We start from the raw sequence: 24,164 nt of genomic DNA on the forward strand, positions 1-24,164 counted from the left end.
TATGAAATAAGTATACCAAACCAGAACTACATGACTTGGATAATATATTTAAAACTTTCTAATTGTATACTTTCTCACCTTATCACATTATATAATAGTAAGAAGAAGAAGACGGTGAAGAGGAGGAGGAAGAGGAAGGAAAGGGGAAGGAAGAGAAGAAAGAGGAGGAGGAGGGAGTGGAAGAGGAAGAGAGAAGAAATTATTAAATGGAGTAGTACTTGTAAAACACTCAGTGGAGTATGTAACCCAGAGAAGGTACAAGGCAAAGTGAGGAAAAATGCTACTATAAAGCTTGGGAATTAAATGGATCTGGATTCAAACGCTTGGACAAAATATCTCTATACAATACAGATAATCTTAATTCCAAGTGTGGAAGTATGTTGCAAGGATTTAATAAGTAAATGCAAGTAAAGTCCTTAGCACAGTGCCCAGTATATAAGCATTTAATAAATTATTGTTATTACTATTATCTTTCTATATAAGGTGTCATATAGGAGACTTGTTTTTTAAAAACAATTTAATATTTAAACTAAAGATGTCATCCCTCTCTACTGAGAAATTATGAAGATTAATTTCATTTCAATGGATATAACTAACGAGTCAAAATATGGTTACTCATAAGGCATCAGACATTATATGCTTTATTAATCTATTTTAATGTGAAGTTTAAAAATACCCATTTGAGAGGGGAAAGTTGACGTATGCAAAGTCATTTAATGAAAAAGAACATTTTTGCAAAAGTCAAACTCATTACCATGAAATGCAAGCAAAACTGGCTACTGAACATCCACATTTTAAAGAAATGTTCTGAGCGCATAAACATTATACTGTGATTTATTTAATTCTTTTCCTTTTTAAGAGGTCACATTATGTTGCTCTGCTGGGGGGAAAATAGCATAGGCAGTGATGTATATGGCAACAAATTCTCTGTAAACCCTCTTATACAAAATGAGTCATTATTATTTATTATTGGACTTTTACGTTGTCTGACCTAGAATTTCTGATAAAAGACAGTGAAAACAATCAGAGGTGATTGGTTTGTCAGGCAACAATAGACCAACATTTATAAGAGTAGCTGTAATTGAGGAGTAATGAGCCCTGGGGGTAAATGAACAAATTAACTAGAGAAGAAGTAGAGTCTTTTGTAACTAATGCCTTGGCTGTCAAGACACTATTTGGTTTTTGCTCTTTACTAGGCCTTGACAGTGTCAGTTGCCCTAGAATACAAAGTCTGTCAACAGCAGAATCACTCATCCACAGTGCAGCATGTTGGCATGCTGCCTGTGGCTGGGATAACACATGCAAGATAGAGCATATGAGCTGGTATGTGTAATCAGAGCTTCAGCTCTTAAGCTGAATATTTTTTTTTAAATAAATCTGGAAGACAGATGTTTGCCCCAGCCAGCTCATTAATTTTGAACTGATTATGTTGCCAAGAACAAAGGCACTAATCTGTAGAGAACAGTATGAGTTTTTAACATTATTATAATAATTAAAAATATATCTATTATTTAAAATTAAGTCCTGCTTACAGGACCGTATTTAACTTATACTGGGCCAATGCAACCTGGTCCTCCTACTAAGTTATTCCAAAGTCCTGTTATTTAAAAAAATAACAATGAAAAGGGAGAGAAGGAATGAGTGGAAAGATTAAAGATTATTGTTTCCTTAAAAGAAAAAAATAATGCCCCATATGCTTTTTGACTCAACCATTCATTTATGTGACTTAATTTTAATAAAATAATCAAAAGTGTTCCCATAAGTAAAAATGTATGTTGTTACTGTTGTTATTTGTGTTTATGAGATGATAGTTGTTAACCAAACTTACTGTGGTAATCATTTCACAATATATGTAAGTCAAACCATTATGCTGTACCCCTTCAACTTATAAAATGCTGTATGTCAATTATATCTCAATAAAACTGGAAAAAAATTTCCCATATTTAAAGATGTGCCATAAACAATATTAGCATTGTCTATATAAAAAATATAGACAAACTAAATGTCTAGCAATAGGAGACTGGTTAAATAAACCATACATTCATACAGTGGAAGACTACAAACCCATTAAAAAGAATTATATATGTCAATAGCCAGTGAAATAAAAATCTCCATGAAATATTGGTAAATAACACACACATGCATGATGGTCGTAAAGGGCAGTCATTAAACTGTAAAAGGTAGTTTTTCTCTGGATAGTGGACTCAGAGAACTTTTGTTTTCATTTTAGACTACATTTTTGAATTTTTTAAATTATTTACAACAAGGACATACTTTTATATTTATCAACATAATTTTAAAATACATCAGAATCACCTAACATACATTCGTATGTTATAATCATCTAACATATATCTAACATACAACCCCCAGAGAACAAAGCAGTTCTGGCTGTAACTGGATCCCATGCAAATAAAAATAGTTAGCTGCAGTGATACTGTGCTGTATCAGAGTACCCCCCTAGGAAAGTTCTACCTCTGGTTCTGGCCTTTATGCTTTAAGAAAGTCGGAGAATAAATATTTGATAATTTCCAGAATACAAAATGAAAAAGGAACAGAAAACATGTCTATATAAGAAAGTTAAAGACATCAGTGTTCATTAGAGTATAGAGCTACAGTGTACTGAGGAAACGCATAGGCTTTAGAAGAGTCAGGGATCCCAGTCAGTGATACTTGGGTTTGAAACATCTTCTACCTGATACTCTGAGTTAGATGGCTTTGGCCTTGTTAAGCAGCATCTCTGATCTTCAGACACAGGAATTTACTTACCTCGTACGGTTGTTCTGAAGATGAAATTTGATAATACGTATAAAACATTTAACACAATGTCTGGCAATAATAATGGTTCAGCAACTGAAAATCATCATTATTTGCCAAGAACACTAATCTATGATGAGTTGATGATGGCTCCTACTACTTCCAACACACTACATACACACACACACAGACACACACACACACACAAAATAAGATACTCTTGTAAGGAGAATGCCAATCAAATTTTAATGCACAAAGGGAATAGAAAATAAAATAGGTTTAAGTTAGACAAGGACATGAATGTTAGAAATAATTTCCTGAAAACTAAGCTAAGCAACAATAATGGGGTGTTACAATTGTGGAAATTTCATCACTAAAAATACTTGAGAAAAGAACGAACCCCCTAACCTTGCTGGTTTAGACATTCACCTGCCTGAGAGGAGAAGGCCAAAAAACTGAATTCCCAAAATTCCTTTATGATTTATGATTTGATGATATTTTAATTAAATTAACAGGGCATTCCATCATTCTAATGGTAAATTGTGAAAGACAATTTTAAGGAAAGCACAGACAGCTCATCTTTGCAAAGGTAGTTCTTGATTTTACAAGCTCTAAAAAATTGTGGAGAATAGATTCAAAAGAACTCCTGTGTACAAAAAAGCTAGGAGGGTATTGGGGGTCTCACAAAGGGTTTCTGCCCACACGTTAGTCAGTAAAAGATAGAAAATGAATCCACAGAGGAAGGTTTAGAGATTATGTAATTCTGTGGGAAGATAATAAGTGATTAATGGGGAAAGGGAAAAACTAAACATCGAAAGATCAAAAAACGTAAGCTAACATTTAGGAATCAAACACTACTTGAAGTTCAACTCTATAAATGGCTAAAACAGTGTCTACCGTTATTAGACACTCCTTGATCAGATTGTCTCCAAACTTATGGCATGCTATGAAGTTCTATCTAAAGAGTTCATTATGTGAATCAAAGAGAGTGGCCTTGGATTAGCACTGTTTCTCTATATTTATTTTTATATAACACACCATTTACTAGCACAAGCAGATCAGAGCATTTCTACTGTTCTGTTGGGACAAGTTTGCAATTTTGTAAAACAGGAAGTGAAATGAAATATGGATTTTTTTCTTGCCTCACTTTAGGATTACCTTTTAACAATTGTCATAGACTTCAGAGACTCTCAAGTCACTAGGTAAAGTTCGATGACTATCATTGTAGAAACAGCACTGTCCAAGTGGTTAAGAATCCCAAGTCCAGTTCCAGCTTTGCCACTAATCACCTGTGTGCAAGGGCTGGACTGCTTCATGGATGTGGTACTCATGCAGTTAGGTAGGGCCCTTCACTCAGATGGCCCCCACAACTGGTTTAATGCTCTGCTGCTGTCATCTCAAAATTCTTAATCACTTTTTAAGAGAGGCCTCCCATTTTCACTTTGCACTGGGCCCAACAAATTATGCGGTCACTCCTGCCTAGGTGAGCTTTGTAAGTCACTTCTCCTACTTACTTCTCATTTTCCTCAATGTAATCAACAAACCAAACTCTCCCTTTTATCCTAATTTTTGCAAATGCTGTGTTATCAGGGCACACATTATCTTTGTCAAATTGTCAACACAGTCATGCTCTTGTTGATACTTTAAATATCACTTTCTGATCCTATAAAATTAAGCCAACTCACAACTATGAGAATTACATTTCCAAAAGAGATTTCCTTTATTACAAAGAGACTATCATTGTTGCTTGAGACTTTCCTTGTCTGAATACCTTCTATTAAAAAGTTAGGAGCACTATACCATTAATTGTGCTCTCTATCTTAAAGGTATATTTGGCAATCACTTTCTTTTCAAAAGCGTCTTTGTTCAGACATTTAGTGCACACACTATTTCGTGGAATCGGGGAGGGAGGAAGTACACTCCAGCACTGAGTGATTTACAACAGAAAGTGTTGTTTAAAAAGACTACACCGCTAACCTTTAGATCACATATTAATCAGGACAGAATGTTATAAAAATTAAAACACTGAGTGTGGGGGAGCATGGCAGCACAGTCACAGGTCTATGTATCTGTTTCCTTCTTAGCGTAATGGAAGAGGTCCTAAACACGGCACCTTGCGTTTCACCATCCCTCTGTTTGGCCCCAAATTCCTATTACTATAATTACTTTAGATTTAAAAACCCATAAAGATTCTACTCAAGTGTGCAACCTCAGAGAGGAAATGTGGTGGCATATCTAGAGATTTCCATTTAACACATTAACAAATGGTACCAAGAAACACAGGGATCTGCCATTTAAGCCAGTAATCTGCTTCAGAAACATCAGATGTTCTGAGTGAAGATTCTGATAGCTTATCATTTATTATGTTAAATGGAAAAAATACTTAACATATTTGTATCAATCCAGACCCCCAACCAACTTTTTAAAACCTAAGTAAACCAGTAAAATATACACTTACCAAATGCCAAAGTGCATTGAAAATTGTAAGAAATTCTCATATGAGAGAGTAAAGTGCTACAGACATCACTTCCTAATGAAACAGTGAATAAGACTGGTAAAAGACAGATGTTTGTAGGCCCTACTTGGCCTCTCAGTTCCAGCAGAAAACATGCACATCTCCTTGGTTGGCACCTGGCCTGCTCTTCAAATCATCTACACACAATTCTGATGGTCTACTAATTGTATTTGGAATTAAATCAAGACTCTTTCCAGATATCACATTGTTAAAAACTATTGAGTTTGGAGGGTGTAAATGCAATTAGTTGCCTTATAAATATCAGCAAAAAATAAACCATGAAACAAAAACATCTTATTGAGAGATTCGTCTATTCTGTGAAAATTGGATTTCAAAAATCAAGAGGCATTCTACTGTGAAACCATTAACTGGAAAGACATTCTGCAGTTTATGTATGTCTGTATTTTATTTATTAGCTAAACTATGCTCTAGGTAGGTGTTAGATGCTACAGGCAAACAAAATAGATGAGGACGCCGACTTTCGAGGACTTAAGTCTAACAGCACCATGAAAGGCAGAATTAGTGTGGCTTACTAAGTTATAACAGTTATATTTCCTCTGTACAGAAATATCTGAGTTGACTACACAAATGACAGATAAATACATTTTGGCTAAGATTATTGAGATGTCACAGAGGTGAGAAATATCCTACATATAGCTAAAAGCTAGATAACCAAAAAACAATTTTGTACAATAGATACAATAGGCAACAATCACAATTTTGTACAGAGAAGTAATGGTCCAGCTAAAAACTACATTTCTTATTTCCCCTTGCAGCCAGGAGTTATCCAGTGGGATGGACACAGAAATAATAGAACAAGACTTCTGGAAATCTCTTCAGCTACCTACCTCCAGGATCCTTGTGACACGAGAGAAAATAAACCTGTAATCTGTTTAAATCATCTTTTAGTTGGCGTGTCTGTTAATCATATTTAAACACAACTTTAAGCCTTACAGGTTCCATAACTTTTCCATTTATCACTGTATATACAACTTTTATACCTAAAAACAATCTCAACTAACCAATTAAAATATCTGATCTGGGTTAAAAATAAAAAGTCTAATGTTAATCTAAAATTCATTTGTAATCCCGCTAGCAGCTTGGTACTGCTTCAGGCTGAGAAACTTCTGAAGATTCAGTTTAAGGAGTGTGGTAGACTTCTATTTCCACTCTCTGAGCTCTTCCTTCTGATCCTATCCTGACCCTACTTACCAGCTCACAGGTGGTGATTTCAGTAATGGCACTATGAGATGGCTGGCAATGGAAGGCCTTTCCTTGACTGTAATTATGTGTTGGTACTCTCTGGGATTTGTCGATGTTCAACACTGACTTATTCCTCTCTTGGATGGTTTCCTGCATTGTTTGAAGATACCCAGTTCATCCAACTGCAATGTTACACTTGTGGCTGCCATTTACACCCACCCCCACTCAGTTTCCATCTGAAAGTGTATATCTACCCTCTTTCTGCTGAACTGGCTTTGCCCCTAGCAGGAAACCCTATTAGATCAAGTCCCAGACCAGCTCTATCCCTTAAGGCCCACCTCTGCTTTGATTTCTGTAGAGGCTTATGCCCAATGAATTGCTCAGTCACCAGGCAGACATCTCTAGCCTCAGCACTTCACTTTTATCATCCACGGGCATGTATCAAATCCAAATAAATAAAAGTAATCTCAACTTTACAAAACAAGAGTGGATTATCTGGTACCTTGTACCACTCAAACTCAAAGGGAAATATTAAGCAAGCTGAGTAATCCTCTCAAAGACATACTAAGATTAAAGAGAAAGGTAAGCACACTTTTCTTTAGGGAAAACAGAAATAGCACAATATTCCACACTTTCTTCCAAAGTAATTTTTCTCTTGTTCTCTTCAGCCTGGATAAATTTATACCCCCAAGATAGATTTTGGACTAATTGTCAAAACATACATACACACATATAATTTGCATATAGCTCTTTCAAATTCATATGTAGCCTAGGACCTCATTTCTAGAAAACAAGAATGTATTATGTCTTCTGTTGTTTTCAATGTTAGGAAGGCCCTAGATTTTATTTATCAGTCATTTCACTTACCCATAGCAGACTCCTTTCACTTTTTCTTACTCTGCTCTCCCAAATCTTCAGGATGGTCCTTAAGACTCCCATAACCCCTTCTTTCTTTGCATATAATATAAATTTCTACTTTACCAAGAGAAAAGTGGTCATCCAGTGCGACCTTCAGATTTTCTCTTATCTAAAAATTAAATTGTCTTTATTCATATTTAACACCCTTCTGTCTCAAGTGAAAGATACCACCATCTTTTCAAACATAAATTGCATGACTCTGATCTTCTCTGTCTGCTTTTTCTAGAATCAACATTCAGATTTTTTTCTCATTTTCAAATTTCAGATTCCTTCCCTTTTGTCTACAAGCATGCTTATATGTCCTCCATTGTCAAAAACAAACAAAAAAGAAAACAAGGTACTCCATATCTCTTTCACTGTCCTACCAAACTTCATGGAAATGCAAAAAAATTTCTTGCCATTTTCTCACTTCTCAATCACTCTTTAATACTGCAGTCTTTATTCTGTTCCAATACATTCTAACAAATCTGTTCTCACAAAAGTAAACCAATGACTCCTAAAACCCAAATACAATACAGTTTAAATTCTTCCATGAGTCTCTGAAGAATTTCACATTTCTTCCTGGATGTCTTTATCACTTCTTTGGACCTAATTCTCTGATAATACTTCCTATACTCCTGAGTTAAAATCTCTAGAGATGAAGGCCAGAAATCTGCATTTTAACAAACTTTATAGGCATTGTTGACAAATGTGAAAGATAGAGAATTACTGGTCTCAGACCTAAAAAAACTTGAGAAAACAATTTGGTTAAACAACAATCATCTAGTCATTACAGAATAAAACTCTACTTTAACAGTCATTTGAAAACATTTGTCATTTTCTCCTTTTCATTATCTTATCATAAGCTGAATATTAAGGTTGAATTAAGAGTTGGGGCATATTACAGTATTTAAAGTTTTATAACAGGATAGAGCAGTTTTAACTAAAGTTAGCAGGACAACCAGATGGAGACAGGATAACCATAACTGGAAAATGTCACTAGAAAAATGTGTTTATTATAACTTTGATTCTATGTTCTTTGAGCAAAGCATTTAAAGAATTTCATTTACTCAGCAGATCCCCCTTGGTTCTACTGCTTGGTGAACACTGAGACCACTGGTTTCATTCACCTCCATCTTTCAGGAGGCATGATTGGAGGTTGGATTGCTTTGTTGAAAAGCTTTCTCCCATGAACTGTTTATTAACATTCGCGGATTTTTCAGCCTAATTCAGGCTGAAATAAATGTTAATAACAATGTTAAATGATTTTTTTTTGCTTCTAAACATTGATTTGAAATTGCTTAAGAATAATCCAACAATGCTAGCACGATAATCATCATATTGAGCCAGTTTCTGAGATAGATATAGCAAATATCAGAAAAATAATCATTTAGCAGATATATCTTCAAAATAAAATAGCTGAAATTACCAGTGTGGGCTTGGAGGAGGAAAAAAAATGGATTTGTAAACAGAAGTCCTAATATTGAATTCCACTACAACATCATGTTATCTGTACAGTCTTAGACAAGAACCTTGGTCCTCTCTGAGTTTTTTCATTTATCAAACAAGAGCGAATACATGTTTAATGTGCCTATTTCAAAGGATTTCTCTAAGACCCTAATGCATATGAATCATCAGAATCACAACATGTTTTTATAAAGTCATAAAAACAAAACAAAACTAAATAAACAACTATTTGAGTAGAAAAGGCCGTTTTGCTATCAAAGAGATGGTTTTAGGGCAAAAGCAAGTTTTTTTTTTAATCAATTTCTCTTCCAGCGGTTCCTAAGGCTGGTTGATGGAGCAAATCAAAGACCATGGCACAAAATGAATGTGAATAAAAAGTCAGAATAAATACTGAAATTGAAAAAGAAAATACTGGTGAGGTAGCTTACAGTTAAACATATAACAAAATCAGAGAGAAGCAAAAAGCAATAGAATATGTTATATTTTAGTTTTTAATCAACAGTGCAATATCATAGATTTTACACCTATAATATATTTTCAAAGGTATCTTAGGTTGATAACCTTGAAACTAAGAAATAATAAAAGTTTTACATTTTTCACATTGAAATGAATTCTTAAAAAATATCGTATATTTTATTTCACTGAATCATTTTTTGAAAATGGTTAACTGATATAGGATTCATTGAAAAATTCATAGCCTTCCAGAATATTCTATTAACTGGAACATCTAATTCTTATTCAGTCTGAATAAACAGTAGTTTACAGCACATTACCTAGCCCTCATTTCTTCCTGATTATGACTGTACACTTCTTCAGGCCAAAGGAAATATTTGTGTAGCAGGTAAGAATGAGACCTTGAAGTGAGACACACCTACACACCTGATTTGAATCCTCTTACATTCTTGCTACTCAAAGTCTAGTCTTTGTGCCAGGAGCAACAGTACCGCCTGGGAGCTTATTAGAAATGTAGTATCTCTGGCTGGATCGACTGAATGAAAATCTGCATTTTAACAAGAGCCTCTGGTGAACATTAAAGTTTGAGAAGCACTGGCATACATTGCTTTTTAAATTTGTTTCCTTGGGCAAGTTAAAGGAATCCGCAAAGACCCAGCTTCCTCATTGAAAAATGAGACTAATAATGGTGTCTGGAGCATAGTATTATCCTGAAAAATAATCAAATAATGCCACTTAGTAAACACTCACTAAGGTCTAATTGGTATTAAATTTCATGATGTACCTCAAATTTGTATATTCAAAATATTTTCCAATATATTTATTTATGAAATTATATTGATATCCCATCCAGATAAATTAAAGCTCCTGTAGGGGCCTGGCCCCACGGCTGAGTGGTTAAGTTTGCACGCTCTGCTTGGGCAGCCCAAGGTTTCACCGGTTGGAATCCTGGGTGCAGACATGAAACCACTCGTCAGGCCACGCTGAAGTGGAGTCCCACATGCCACAGCTAGAAGGACCCACAACTGAAAATACACAACTGTGTACTGGGGCGCTTTGGGGAGGAAAAAACAAAAAGAAAAATAAATAAAATCTTTAAAAGAAAAAAGCTCCTGTAATCCAGAAGTCTCCCTGAATATAAGCCTACAACAAAAATAGAAATAAATTAATAATGCCATCTTGCATTCATTTACAGTACAATGTAGCACCTGCTTTTCAATCCGCCTCAAAATATTTCTCTTCTAAGTAATATGTTTTCTATTTTTGTAGAATAAAAAAGTTAAATAAAAATTCAGTTTGAAAACAAACATGAATCTTTCTCCCTGAGATCAACTCTAATTCTACATTGGAAATTAAGGCTGTCCTGGAACAAATACAGTAGCAGTGCTGAGATCTGTAGAACATAAAGGAGCTAAACTTAAGTTCTAGCATTATATCTCAACAAAAGACGTACAAGAATTTTACAAAGAAATTTTAAAACTTTATTGAATGGCATAAAAAAATTGATAAATGGAAAGAATATCATGGTATAAATAGAAAGATAAAATATCATAATGATATTAATTCTTCCCAATCCAGTCTGAATCAATGCAATACCAATCAAAATCCCAGTGAAGATTTTCTTGGATAATAACATGCTGAATCCAAAATTTAGATAAAATGTGAAGGTTCAAAAATATTCAAGATCCTTCTGAAGAAGAATATGGTGACAGACTGGGCCTACCAAATAACTGGCTTGATAACTGGAGCTCACTGGGGAAAGGCAAACTATTTAAAATAAATGGTCCTGAGAAAATTGGTTAGAAAAAAATTTAATTTGGATTGCAGCCTAAAACTATATACCAATATTAGTTGCAAGTAGATTAAATAAATCTGAAAGACATGGAATCTTTTAGAATAAAAGATATAAAAAATGTTTATAACCTCAGGGTAGGGAAGGATTTCTTAAACAAAATACACAACCTAAAATACCTATAATTTTTTTAAAAGTTGACTTTGACTGCATTAAAATTAAGAACTTATTTTATCAAAATACACCATAAAGACAATGACAAGTCACAAACTGGAAAAAGATATTTGCATCATATATAACTTAAATGAATTACCATCAAAAATACGTAACCTACCAATCAATTAATAAATAAAAATGTTCAAAAGATATGAAGAGATATTTCACTCAAGAGGAAACAAGAATGATGAATGAATATAAAATAAGATATCTACCTCATTAGTGATAAACAGAGGTACCACTTTACACCCATTTGATTGCCTATAATTAAGAAGTCTGACATTGCCACTTACTGGCCAGAATATGGACCAATAGGTATTCATATATTGCTAGTGGAAGTCTAAATAGATATAACTATTTTAGAAAACAATTGTCATACTTTTATTAGGCTGACTTTGTGAATATTCAACAGTCTAGCAATTCTACTATCATGTATCGAGCCTACAGATATTCCTGCACACGTGTACTAGGAGACTCATTCAAGAACATCTGGCAGCACTATTCACAGTAGCACCCATCTGGAACAATCCAAAGAAGAACTGACCAACAGAAAATAAATGAATAAATTGAGATATATCCTCATAAAATAGCATTTAACTGTAAATAAAAATGAATTAAAACTAAGTACACACATCCAGATAAACAAATGTAATGTTGATGGAAGAAAGCAAGTCACTGACGACTACATACAATATAATACGATTTTAATAAAGCTGAAAAAAAGAAAACTAAAATATCTTGTTTAGTAAAACATTTATGTGAAATATAACTATTTTTAAAAAACAAAGAAATTAGTAATAAAACATCTAGCATACTGGGGCCCTCGGGCAGGGAGGCAGAACGATGGGATAGGAGACGACTACAAAACCAGGTTTAAGGGCACTGGCAATATTCATGGGTTTTATGTTGTACGGTAGATTTAAACATCATTGTAATGCATCATAACTTACATATGTATAAAAAGATGTATGTACCAATTAAATACACTATTCCTATGTATGAAAACTGCCTAATATAAAAAATAAGCTAGTAATTAGACTGGTTTTTTTTTGAGGAAGACTAGCCCTGAGCTAACATCCACCACGAATCCTCCTCTTTTTTGATGAGGAACAGTGGCCCTGAGCTAACAACCCTGCCCATCTTCCTCTAGTTTATATGTGGGACACCTGCCACAGCAAGGTTTGATAAGTGAGGCTTAGGTCCACACCTGGGATCCGAACCAGTGAACTCCAGGCGACCAAAGCTGACAGCATGAACTCAATTGCTACACCACTGGGCCAGCTCCAAGCTAACTGAATTTTGGGGGTTCACAATGAAATCATGATATTTCCTCTTTGGTGAATATATTTGATGAACACAGTTTCAAGGCAATGAAAACCTCCAAATAAAGCATGAAACATAAATAATGGACAATCATAAAATGAGCGGATCCAATTTAAACTCACCACGAGAGCTTTAGATCTGTTGCTTAGAAGTTTCTCAATATCCCTGGCTGCAATTTCCACCAGCTGGCGTGCATTATTTGGTTCCACAGTATACAAATCTTGGTATTTCTCATAAATCTGTGTGAAGGGAAAAGAATATTAATAAGAACAATTGCCGGGCCGGCCCCGTAGCCGAGTGGTTAAATTTGTGCGTGTGGCTTCCACAGCCCAGGGTTTAAGCTGGTTCGGATCCTGGCCGCGGACATGGCACTGCTCATCAGGCCACGCTTAGACGGCGTCCCACATGCCTCAACTAGAAGGACCCACAACTAAAATATACAACTATGTACCGGGGGACTTGGGGAGAAAAAGCAGAAAAAAAAAATAAGACTGGAAACAGTTGTTAGCTCAGGTGCCAGTCTAAAAAAAAAGAGCAACAATTGCTAATTCGGCTCATACGTTCACATTACTACGTATTTAAAACCATAAAGAAGTGACCAGAAAGACCCACCCTTTCCTTTCTTCATCTTGATCTTTTTGGAGTCCAGATGTGTCAAAACATATCTATAAACATAAATTTGTTATAAGATCACCAGCTGACCAAAACATTATGTCATGTTAACAGGCTGTAAGACATCTTGTACCACAATGGTTTGTGTATGCAATTTTGTGACTTGAAGTTGTACTCTCCAATCTCAAAACCTGGTATTAACTGCCATCAGCTTTTTAAAGAAAAAAGTAGGCCATTCTGGAAAACAGAAGGAGAACTGAAGAATGGGAGGTCAAACCTGGAGGAAATGTGCAGCAAACAGAGGTAGAAGGAAAGGGAAAGCAATAATGTATTGAGGAAGACTTCCCACTCTTTCCCCTTGCTGCAACCACTGAGGCTTAACAGTATGCTGGCAAACGTTATGAAGAGAGAGAAAGACAGAGAGACAGGGAGAGTCAGAGAGTCAGAGAATGAAGCTCCTGCTAAGGTTCATCCAGGTGACACAGAGAGCTTCATTTCACAGACAGAGGAGATGAAGGTCATTAAGGTCTACATTAAAGTTTGGTTAAAACTGTAAAAGTGTAAATATTTTTAATTACCAAATTCAATGTTTTTTTAAAAAAATCATTGAGTCAAACTATACTGAAAGTCAGCTAGGCAGCAAAAGAAAAACAACTACATTTCTGGCTCACATCAATGTCTACGGAAGGATTTCCCTACAGTGGCATAAGATGCACCTGGTTTACAGAGCCTGTACACTCCTGGCAGGAGAGGAAAAATTAAAGAAACAGGGAAAAAAACAGTGACTGTGTTTGTGGCTGGACGGCTGAGCTGAGAAGGAAATCCCTTATGCATCCAACAGATGGGTTGCACATGCATGACTAAACCATCTTTAAAAGCTAGGGCCTGGCAGGTTTTTACCATCTTATGAGAAGTGAATCCAGGCACAAGCAGGAATCAGTTCAACCCTGCTTTTTTCTGGCACAACTCCAGCATTCTGTGTTACTACCAACAGGTTCTACAACACAGGCCCAGCTGAGCACATATGTCACTGGTGAACATTAGTTTCAAATAGACACAGATACATACGCTAACATTTATTTATAACAGAGCATGTTTCAGATGGTTATAATTTTTTATTTAAGTCATTAAAAATTAATTGCTTTAGAAGATTTAAATTAAACTTTCACTCCTCAACTTGTTTGACTTTATGAGGTTTTTCCAATACACATTTGAATTTTGATCTTGAATTTTTCCAATACACATTTGAATTCCAACTATTCAAGGCACAGTAATTTAGTCATGTAAAATCCCCATTTTTAGTTTCATTCAAGATTCCTGCATATTACTGGATTGCTTATGCTTTCTGTTGAAGGGCAGATTATTGAGTCCTATTTTACGGATCCAGGTTATCCATGAAGAACTCCGTCCAGCTCAAGGCTCTCTCTTTCAGCCTAAGATGTCAGCCTAAGATGACAACCAGTAATATGAACTCCTGAACAGATTAATTGATTTGGGGTACAAATAGATAAACCTCAACACCACTTTAATTGATCCACTTTAATTTATTTTGGCAATAAAATCAATATAGCTAATTGTGTCAAAGGCAGATGTGCTTTGTACCATTAATATCTTTTTCATTTCTGAATGGAGTCTAACCTCATTTCTGCGGTATCAGGAGTTGGTGGAGATTAGTTCAGGATACGCTGTACTTCTCTCTAGGTACTACAGATAATGTCACTTATTAAGTCATTGCCTACATATGCTAGATATATTAAGGTGGTTTAAAGAATGAAAGAATCATAATCAGGAGAAACAATTTAGTTCAAGAGGATAAATATATATATATATTCTCTCAAATATATACAGAATATTCTCTCAAATTCTGTTTCTAGGGCAATTTTTAAATGCTTAGAAAACAAAAAACAAGATCTAGCTCAGAAATAAGAGCATTAGGTATACTTTCTTTTCCTTTCCCTAGCTATTTTTCATTTTTTTAAAAAATAATTATCGAGGAGTGGGCGGAGCAAAATGGCAGGGTGAGCTGACCCGGGATTCTTTCCCCTCCAAAATACAACAAAAGATTGGGAGAACTGAATTTCAGAGAATAAACAAAATGCCAGCTCATTAGAGACCTACAATACCAAGAAGGCAGAGATCATAAACCTTGCAGATGGCCTCGGAGGCTCTGGAACGGTAGGAGAGAACATCGCTCCCTCCCCTAGAGTCTGCGATCCCTGTGGCGCAGGTCGGGAAGGAGCGGGGGAGGGGCCACGTGCTGGGGGATCATCCAGGACTCCTGCCGCTGATTCAGTGGAGACCCGCTGACGGGGGTAAAGCTTCCGTCCGCGGGGACCCTATAAACCCAGGGCTGGGGAGATGAGAGAACAGAACTGATCTGAACCCAGACTGGTGCGTGTGAGTAACAGCCCCTCCCCCCCAGCGAAGCCAGTGGGTGCAGCCATCTTGCCCCAAGGCGGAAAGCTAACACGCCGCTCTCAACCCCCATCTAGTGGCGACAGGCTGTAACTGCAGGTGAATTCTACAACCATGCAAAAAAACCGCTCCTCTATCATCCAGCAATTTATAAAAGCCCCAGACCAGAAGGAAAACAATAAAAACACAGAATTAAGTCCTAAGGAGTTGGAATTAGGTAAACTAAGTGATAATGAATTCAGAGCAGCTATAATCAAAAAACTCAATGAGGTAGAGAGAAAGACAGAGAAACAAGCAGAGTTCTGGAGTTACTTCACAAAAGAGATTGAAATCATAAAGAAGAATCAAACAGAGTTACTTGAGATGAAAAACACAATGGAACAGATAAAACAATACAGATTCCCTGAATGCCTGTGTAGACAACATAGAGGAGAAAATTAGCATAATCGAGGACAGACAGGCTGAATGGTGCCAGACAGAGGAAGAAAGAACTAAGAATTAAAAAAAATGAGGAAAATCTCCGAGAGATGATGGACTCAATGAGGAGTAAGAACATAAGGATCATAGGAATTCCCAAGAATATGGAAAAGGAAAATGGAGCAGAAAGTGTGCTTAACGAAATTATTGAAGAGAACTTCCCAAATCTAGGGATCAATGGAGAAATGTGTGTAGAGGAGGGTTTTAGATCTCCTAGATTTGTCAACGTAAAATGACCTACCGCAAGGCACATAGTAGTAAAGTTGGCAAATAGGAATGATAAGGAGAGAATACTCAGGGAAGTAAGGAAAAAAAAGAGAATAACCTATAAGGAGCCCCTATCAGACTGTCAGCGGATTCTAATTACAAACTTCAAGGTAGACACTAAAATAAAGTACAGAACAGAGTCACAAATCATAGATAAGGAAAAATCTAAGAAACCCAGCATAAGAAATTGCAGTATTAAATGGGTAGTATGAAGCACACAGGAAAAGAAACACAGGAAAACAAGAGGATGAGTGACAGATTGACAGCACTAAGTCCACATGCATCAATAATCACTCTCAATGTGAACGGATTGAAATCTCCAATAAAAAGACACAGAGTGGCAAAATGGATTAAAGAACACGATCCAACAATTTGTTGCCTCCAGGAAACACACCTCAGCCCCAAGGACAAACACAGACTCAGGGTGAAGGGTTGGAGGACAATACTTCAAGCAAATAGCAAGGAGAAAAAGGCAGGTGTTGCAATTCTCATATCAGACCAAGTGGATTTCAAAATAAGACAGGTCAAGAGAGACACAGAGGGACAATATATAATGATCAAAGGGACACTTCATCAAGAAGAAATAATGCTTATAAATATCTATGCACCCAACACAGGAGCACCAAGATTCATAAAGCAACTATTAACAGACCTAAAGGAAGATGTTAAAAACAACACAATAATAGTAGGGGACCTCAACACCCCACTCACATCAATGGACAGATCATCCAGACAGAAAATCAACAAGGAAATAGTGGAGTTAAATGAAAAACTAAAACAATTGGACTTAATAGATATATATAGATCACTCTACCCTGAAAGAGCTGAATACACATTCTTCTCAAGTGCACATGGAACATTCTCTAGGATAGACCATATGTTGGGAAACAAGGCAAGCCTCTACAAATTTAAAAAATTGAAATAATAACAAGCATCTTCTCAGATCATAGTGCTATAAGGCTAGAAATTAATTACAAGAAAAAAGCTGAGAAAGGCACAAAGATGCGGAGACTAAACAACACACTACTGAACAAGCAATGGATCATTGAAGAAATTAAAGAAGAAATAAAAAAATACCTGGAAACAAATGAAAATGATAGCATGCCATACCAACTCATATGGATACAGCAAAAGCTGTATTAAGAGGAAAATTCATCGCAATACAGGCACATCTTAACAAACAAGAAAAATCCCAAATAAGCAACCTTAAAGCACACCTAACTGAACTAGAGAAAAAAGAACAAATGAAGCCCAAAGTCAGCAGAAGGAGAGAAATACTAAAAATCAGAGCAGAAATAAATACTATTGAAATGAAAAAGGCAGTAGAAAGGATCAATGAGACAAAGAGCTGGTTTTTTGAGAAGATAAATAAAATTGACAAACCACTAGCCAGACTTACAAAGAAAAAAAGGGAGAAAGCTCAAATAAACAAAATCAGAAATGAGCGAGGAGAAATAACAACAGACTCTGCAGAAATACAACAGATTATAAGAGAATACTACAAAAAACTATATGCCAACAGAATGGATAACCTAGAGGAAATGGATAAATTCTTGGACTCCTACAATCTCCCAAAGCTCATTCAAGAAGAGGCAGACAATTTGAACAGACCAATCACAAGGAAAGAGATTGAAACAGCAATCAAAAACATCCCAAAGGATAAAGCCCCAGGACCACATGGCTTTCCTGGGGAATTCTACCAAACTTTCAGAGAGGATTTAATACCTACCCTTTTCAAGCTATTCCAAAAAATTAGGGAAGATGGAACGCTTCCTAACACATTCTATGAGGCCAACATCATGCTGATACCAAAACCTGACAAGGACACCAAGAAAAAAGAGAACTACAGGCCAATATTGCTGATGAACATAGATGCAAAAATTCTAAACAAAATTTTGGCAACCAGAATTCAGCAATTCATCAAAAGAATCATACATCAGGATCAGGTGGGATTCATACCAGGGACACAGGGATGGTTCAACATCCGCAAATCAATCAACGTGATACACCACATCAACAAACTGAGGAATAAAAACCACACGATCATCTCAATAGATGCAGAGAAGGCATTTGACAAGATCCAATAGCCATTTTTGATAAAAACTCTGAACAAAATGGGCATAGAAGGAAACTACCTCAACATAATAAAGGCCATATATGACAAACCCATAGCCAACATCATACTCAATGGGCAAAACCTGAACGCCATCCACCTGAAAACAGCAACGAGACAAGGATGCCCTCTATCACCACTCTTATTTAACATAGTACTGGAGGTCCTGGCCAGAGCAATCAGGCAAGAAAAAGGAATAAAAGGAATCCAAATAGGGAGGGAAGAAGTGAAATTCTCGCAGTTTGCAGACGACATGATCTTATATATAGAAAACCCCAAAGAGTCCATTGGAAAACTGTTAGAAGTAATCAACAACTACAGCAAAGTTGCAGGGTATAAAATCAATTTACATAAATCAGTAGCATTTCTATACTCCAGTAATGAACCAACAGAAAAAGAACTCAAGAATACAATACCATTCACAATCGCAACAAAAAGAACAAAATACCTTGGGGTAAATTTAACTAAGGAAGTAAATTTAACTAAGGAAGTGAAGGACCTATATAATGAAAATTACAAGGCCTTTCTGAGAGAATTGGATGACGACATAAGGAGATGGAAAGACATTCCATGTACATGGATTGGAAGAATAAACATAGTTAAAATGTCCATTCTACCTAAAGCAATCTACAGATTCAACGCCATCCCAATCAGAATCCCAATGACATTCTTTACAGAATTAGAACAAAGAATCCTAAAATTCATATGGGGCAACAAAAGACCCCGAATTGCTAAAGCAATCCTGAGAAAAAAGAACAAAACGGGAGGCATCACAATCCCTGACTTCAATACATACTACAAAGCTACAGTAATCAAAACAGCATGGTACTGGTACAAAAACAGGTGCACAGACCAATGGAACAGAATTGAAAGCCCAGAAATAAAACCACACATCTATGGACAGCTTATCTTTGACAAAGGAGCTGAAGGCATACAATGGAGAAAAGAAAGTCTTTTCAACAAATGGTGCTGGGAAAACTGGAAAGGCACATGTAAAAGAATGAAAATTGACCATTCTTTTTCACCATTCACCAAAATAAACTCAAAATGGATTAAAGACCTAAGGGTGAGACCTGAAACCATAAGGCTTCTGGAAGAAAACCTAGGCAGTACACTCTTTGACATCAGTATTAAAAGGATCTTTTCGGACACCATGCCTTCTCAGAGAAGGGAAACAATAGAAAGAATAAACAAATGGGACTTCATCAGATTAAAGAGCTTCTTCAAGGCAAATGAAAACAGGACTGAAACAAAAAAACAACCCACTAACTGGGAAAAAATATTTGCAAGTCATATATCTGACAAAGGCTTAATATCCTTAATATATAAAGAACTCTCGCAACTCAACCACAAAACATCAAACAACCCAATCAAAAAATGGGCTGGAGACATGAACAGACATTTCTCCAAAGAAGATATACTGATGGCCAATAGGCACATGAAAAGATGCTCATCATCGCTGATCATCAGGGAAATGCAAATCAAAACTACACTAAGATATCACCTTACACCCGTTAGAATGACAAAACTATCTAAAACTAATAGCAACAAATGTTGGAGAGGTTGCGGAGAAAAAGGAACCCTCATACACTGCTGGTGGGAATGCAAACTGGTGCAGCCACTATGGAAAACAGTATGGAGATTCCTCAAAAAACTAAAAATAGAACTACCATACGATCCAGCCATCCCACTACTGGGTATTTATCCAAAGAGCCTGAAGTCAGCAATCCCAAAAGTCCTGTGCACCCCAATGTTTATTGCAGCACTGTTTACAATAGCCAAGACGTGGAAGCAACCTAAGTGTCCAGCAACAGACAAATGGATAAAGAAGATGTGGTACATATATACAATGGAATACTACTCAGCTGCAAAACAGAACAAAATCATTCCATTTGCAATAACATGGAGGGACCTTGAGAGAGTTATGTTAAGTGAAATAAGCCAGCGAGAGAAAGATAATCTGTGTATGACTCCACTCATATGAGGAATTTAAAACTATGGACCAAGAACAGTTTAGTGGATACCAGGGGAAAGGTGGGGTGGGGGGTGGGCACAAAGAGTGAAGTGGTGCACCTACAACATGACTGACAAACATTAATGTACAATTGAAATTTCACAAGATTGTAACCTATCAATAACTCAATAAAAAAAAAAAGACAAAAAAAAGTAATAATTATCTGCTTTACCATTTTATCCAATGCCTTTCCTGAAAGAAAAACAACATGGTGTCTATAATGTGAGTTTTTGGCACCAGATAGAGCTCTATTCAAATCACATGACAACATGCTGTGTGCTAGTGGTTTCCATTTCTTCTACTAGAAAGAATGCAGTATATAAAGAGAATTCAAGACAGGATGTTTTCCCTCCTGACTGATACACTGATATGCTTTAATTTTTCTGTAGTTTAAGACTTCTCACTGCCATGCCTGACACAAGTTTTGACAAAAGAATACTTCTCGCCTGTATATTCTTTCTTTCTTACAATCTTAATGTTCTTTCACTGTTACATACACAGACCAACTTTTGCTGTGATGACAACAGAGAATATGGTTTCTCTACCTTTTTCACTGGAAACTTATTTCTAAGTCTCTTTGCTCCAATTAAGTCCATAGTTCCAAGATAATCTTCAGAATAATACATTTAAAAATAACTTCAACTGTAGTATCTAAAAAGTGACACCACTCATTGATGTAATTGCTTAATAAGCAAGCTAAGGAAATATTTCAGAAATCATGACACTCAGTATTATGCCATGGAATAATACAGATACACCACAGATACTTACTGATAGCTAGATATGCTTCCAAATTTTGGATAACCTAGAGGATTGTAATAGCAATCACTTTTAGCCAGTTAGTCTATACCACCCTGAGGTGTTTCCCATACAGCATTTACTCACTTTAAGAAACCTAAAAAATACATTTAATTAATCATTGTTATTAGTGAGAACACTGGGATTCAGGCTTTGGAATATCAGAGTGGAGGGAGTTTGAGTCCCATTTCGCATCATAAAGGAACAAACCACTGCCCAGAGAAGCAGATGGTGAAATGCTAATGTGGCATGTTTAGGCAAAGTGAGTGGCAATGCCTCTCTATGCCCGGGATCTCCCTTGGCTTCAGCAGGATATGGGGAAATAGGAAAGCTCCTTGGGATGAACAAGAAAAGTAGCCGAGAATTAAGGATCAGTATGTCTTCTAGGAGACTGTCTCAGTGCAGGATCAAGGATTAAGCAGTCCACCACCTAGAAAATGAATATTCTATTTACATAAGATGATGTGACCACAACGTCCAAGAAAACGCATCAGTCTCCTAATCCTATGAGTTACTAATGAAAAGAAATTCTTTACTCAAAACACTTATGGAAATACTAACTTAATTAAAAGTACTGAATGCTCAATATTTAGACACATTTCATATTTACATCTTTGAGAGCATATTGAAATTTGAAGTTATTGATTTTTTTTGAGGAAGATTAGCCCTGAGATAACTGCTGCCAATCCTCCTCTCTTTGCTGAGGAAGACTGGCCCTGAGCTAACATCCATGCCCATCTTCCTCCACTTTATATGTGGGACGCCTACCACAGCATGGTGTGCCAAGCGGTGCCATGTCCGCACTTGGGATCTGAACCGGCGAACCCCAGGCTGGCAAAGCGGAACTGCTGCACCACCAGGCCAGCCCCTGAAGGTATTGATTTTAATATAACTTTAACATAAGAAATCATAATGGTGAATCAAAAGCCAGGAAGTTCTATGATGATGCCTTGCAAAATTATTCTACCTTTAAAAACAAATTTCAAAAAGAAAAAAATTTAACCAACAAATTTTCTCAAATATGTTTGCATGTTCTAGCCTAAAATGTTACAAATCCAAACAGAATTTACACTTAAGAAGAAAGCCTTATAACAGCAAGGTGACATGCACCATTTCAACTGTTTTAGATAACTAGAGGGATACAATAATCTCTGTTAACAAAAAGTTTGGATTCCCGTAATATCTTTCATTATCAGAAGATACAACACAACACTAGAATTGAAATAGAAGGGAAGTATGGAGTGATGTCAGATAACGTGGGTTTTCAAATTTCAAAGATCTCAAAATAAATATGTTGTTAACATTGTAGGAATACCTATTGTACCTTACATAGCCACAAGATGAGTTTGGGAAACCTACAAAGCATGAGCAAAAGCTGTAAGAAAGACCTGACAATCTACATAGAAGAATGGAGGGGAAAGGAACAGGGGAGAAAATGTATCAGAGAGGCCTGAGATTAGTGTGAAGTCCAAAGGCTGCAAATATCTATGCCTCCAGCAACGGAGAGCAGAAGACACACAGCAATGTCAGCCCTTTACTGCCTGAGGGCCCAGGCTAGGCCTGGGCACCTATGGCACAAAATTTAAGGAGATACTTACTCACTCTGACCCTCAGAGCAAGTCCCTCCTTAAACTCTGCCTCCTTCTCGATACATCATTTTCCTCATCTCAGTCCAGGGTCTGCTGAGCCCTTGTCCCTACCTGTCCCCTTCCAGAAAAAAAAAGTCCTATTTGGAATGAGGAGAAACTCTACCTCTTTCAAAATATACTCTTCACGACCTGCTTTCCAATACCATATTGTGTTCTGCTTAGAGACAAAGGAGTTACAAAAGATTACCAATTGTAAATGGCAACTATCAAACCCTTCTTGATGTAATAAAGAGAAGGCTATGAGAAAGTCTTGGATTCCTAGAGGGAAAGAGGGAGTTGTGAAGAAAACAGTGCACAAAGGAGACAACACCACCCACCCTCCTACCCTCTCATCCCTGACTCCCTCCCCAGCAGGACTGTGATTGGCTTCCATTGCTGCGGTTTGTTTTCCCCAGGGCAGGGTCAGTCAAGTGCAGCAACTGAGGATTTCTGACATAGTTGCAGAGTTCTGTTTTCTTTTAATATAACTTTTTGCACATTAAAAATGCGTTTTACAGAAAAGACAAACAGTAGTTTCTATTCATCAATTTATTTCTAGAAAACTTTCATGAAGCAAATTCTCATTACTATGGAATCCATTAATTCAGAATATCTGATAATTTGGATATTGGTTGAAATTTACGTATATCTTTATCATGAAATATTTTATCAACAAATTGAATGAAAAAAACGGTTGCTGGCAAATGTTTCATGAACTTAAAAAAATTGTTTTCAAGAATATTAAGAGCAGTTTAATTTTTTAAAATGTTATCTATTCATTAATATATGATGATCAGCCTCTCCATGTGCCAGCAAGGTAACTAAAGGAATGTATGTGTGCGTGTTTAAAAGTAATAAAACGTCTTTTAAGATATCCCGTAATACAGATTGTTTAAAAATGAATATATGTTTCAAAATCTGGAGATCTTTCTCTATTTTCTTCTTGATCTATAATGTTTAAAATATATAAATGCAGCTTACATTTTGGTTAATATATCTTTAACACACTTTTAGATATAACTTTCATAAGGATAGTATCAAATAATAAGACACATTAGTGGAAGACTGCTAGTTGTCCTCCGCTGCTTGTTCTGCCCACTTCCTCTGTGATAGTGTGGGCCACATGGTTACACAGCTAAAGACCTCATTTTTTGGACTCCTTTCTAGTTATATGTGGCCATGAGAACAAGGTCTAACCATTGGAATGTGAGCAAACT

General features: G+C 36.3%; 1 protein-coding gene across 19 annotated transcripts in view; it reads right to left on the bottom strand.

The window, feature by feature from the left end:
* The window catches only part of CACNA2D1 (calcium voltage-gated channel auxiliary subunit alpha2delta 1), a 515,258-nt gene that overhangs the window by 396,873 nt on the left and 94,221 nt on the right, over positions 1-24,164 (bottom strand). For all 19 annotated transcript variants that reach the window (XM_070617290.1, XM_070617294.1, XM_070617291.1 and 16 more), the window contains exon 3: positions 12,746-12,862. In XM_070617290.1, coding sequence (XP_070473391.1) covers positions 12,746-12,862 — 117 coding nt within the window. The remainder of the gene's footprint in view (positions 1-12,745; positions 12,863-24,164) is intronic.

Source organism: Equus przewalskii, chromosome 4, assembly GCF_037783145.1.
Source record: "Equus przewalskii isolate Varuska chromosome 4, EquPr2, whole genome shotgun sequence".
Lineage (NCBI taxonomy): Eukaryota > Metazoa > Chordata > Mammalia > Perissodactyla > Equidae > Equus > Equus przewalskii.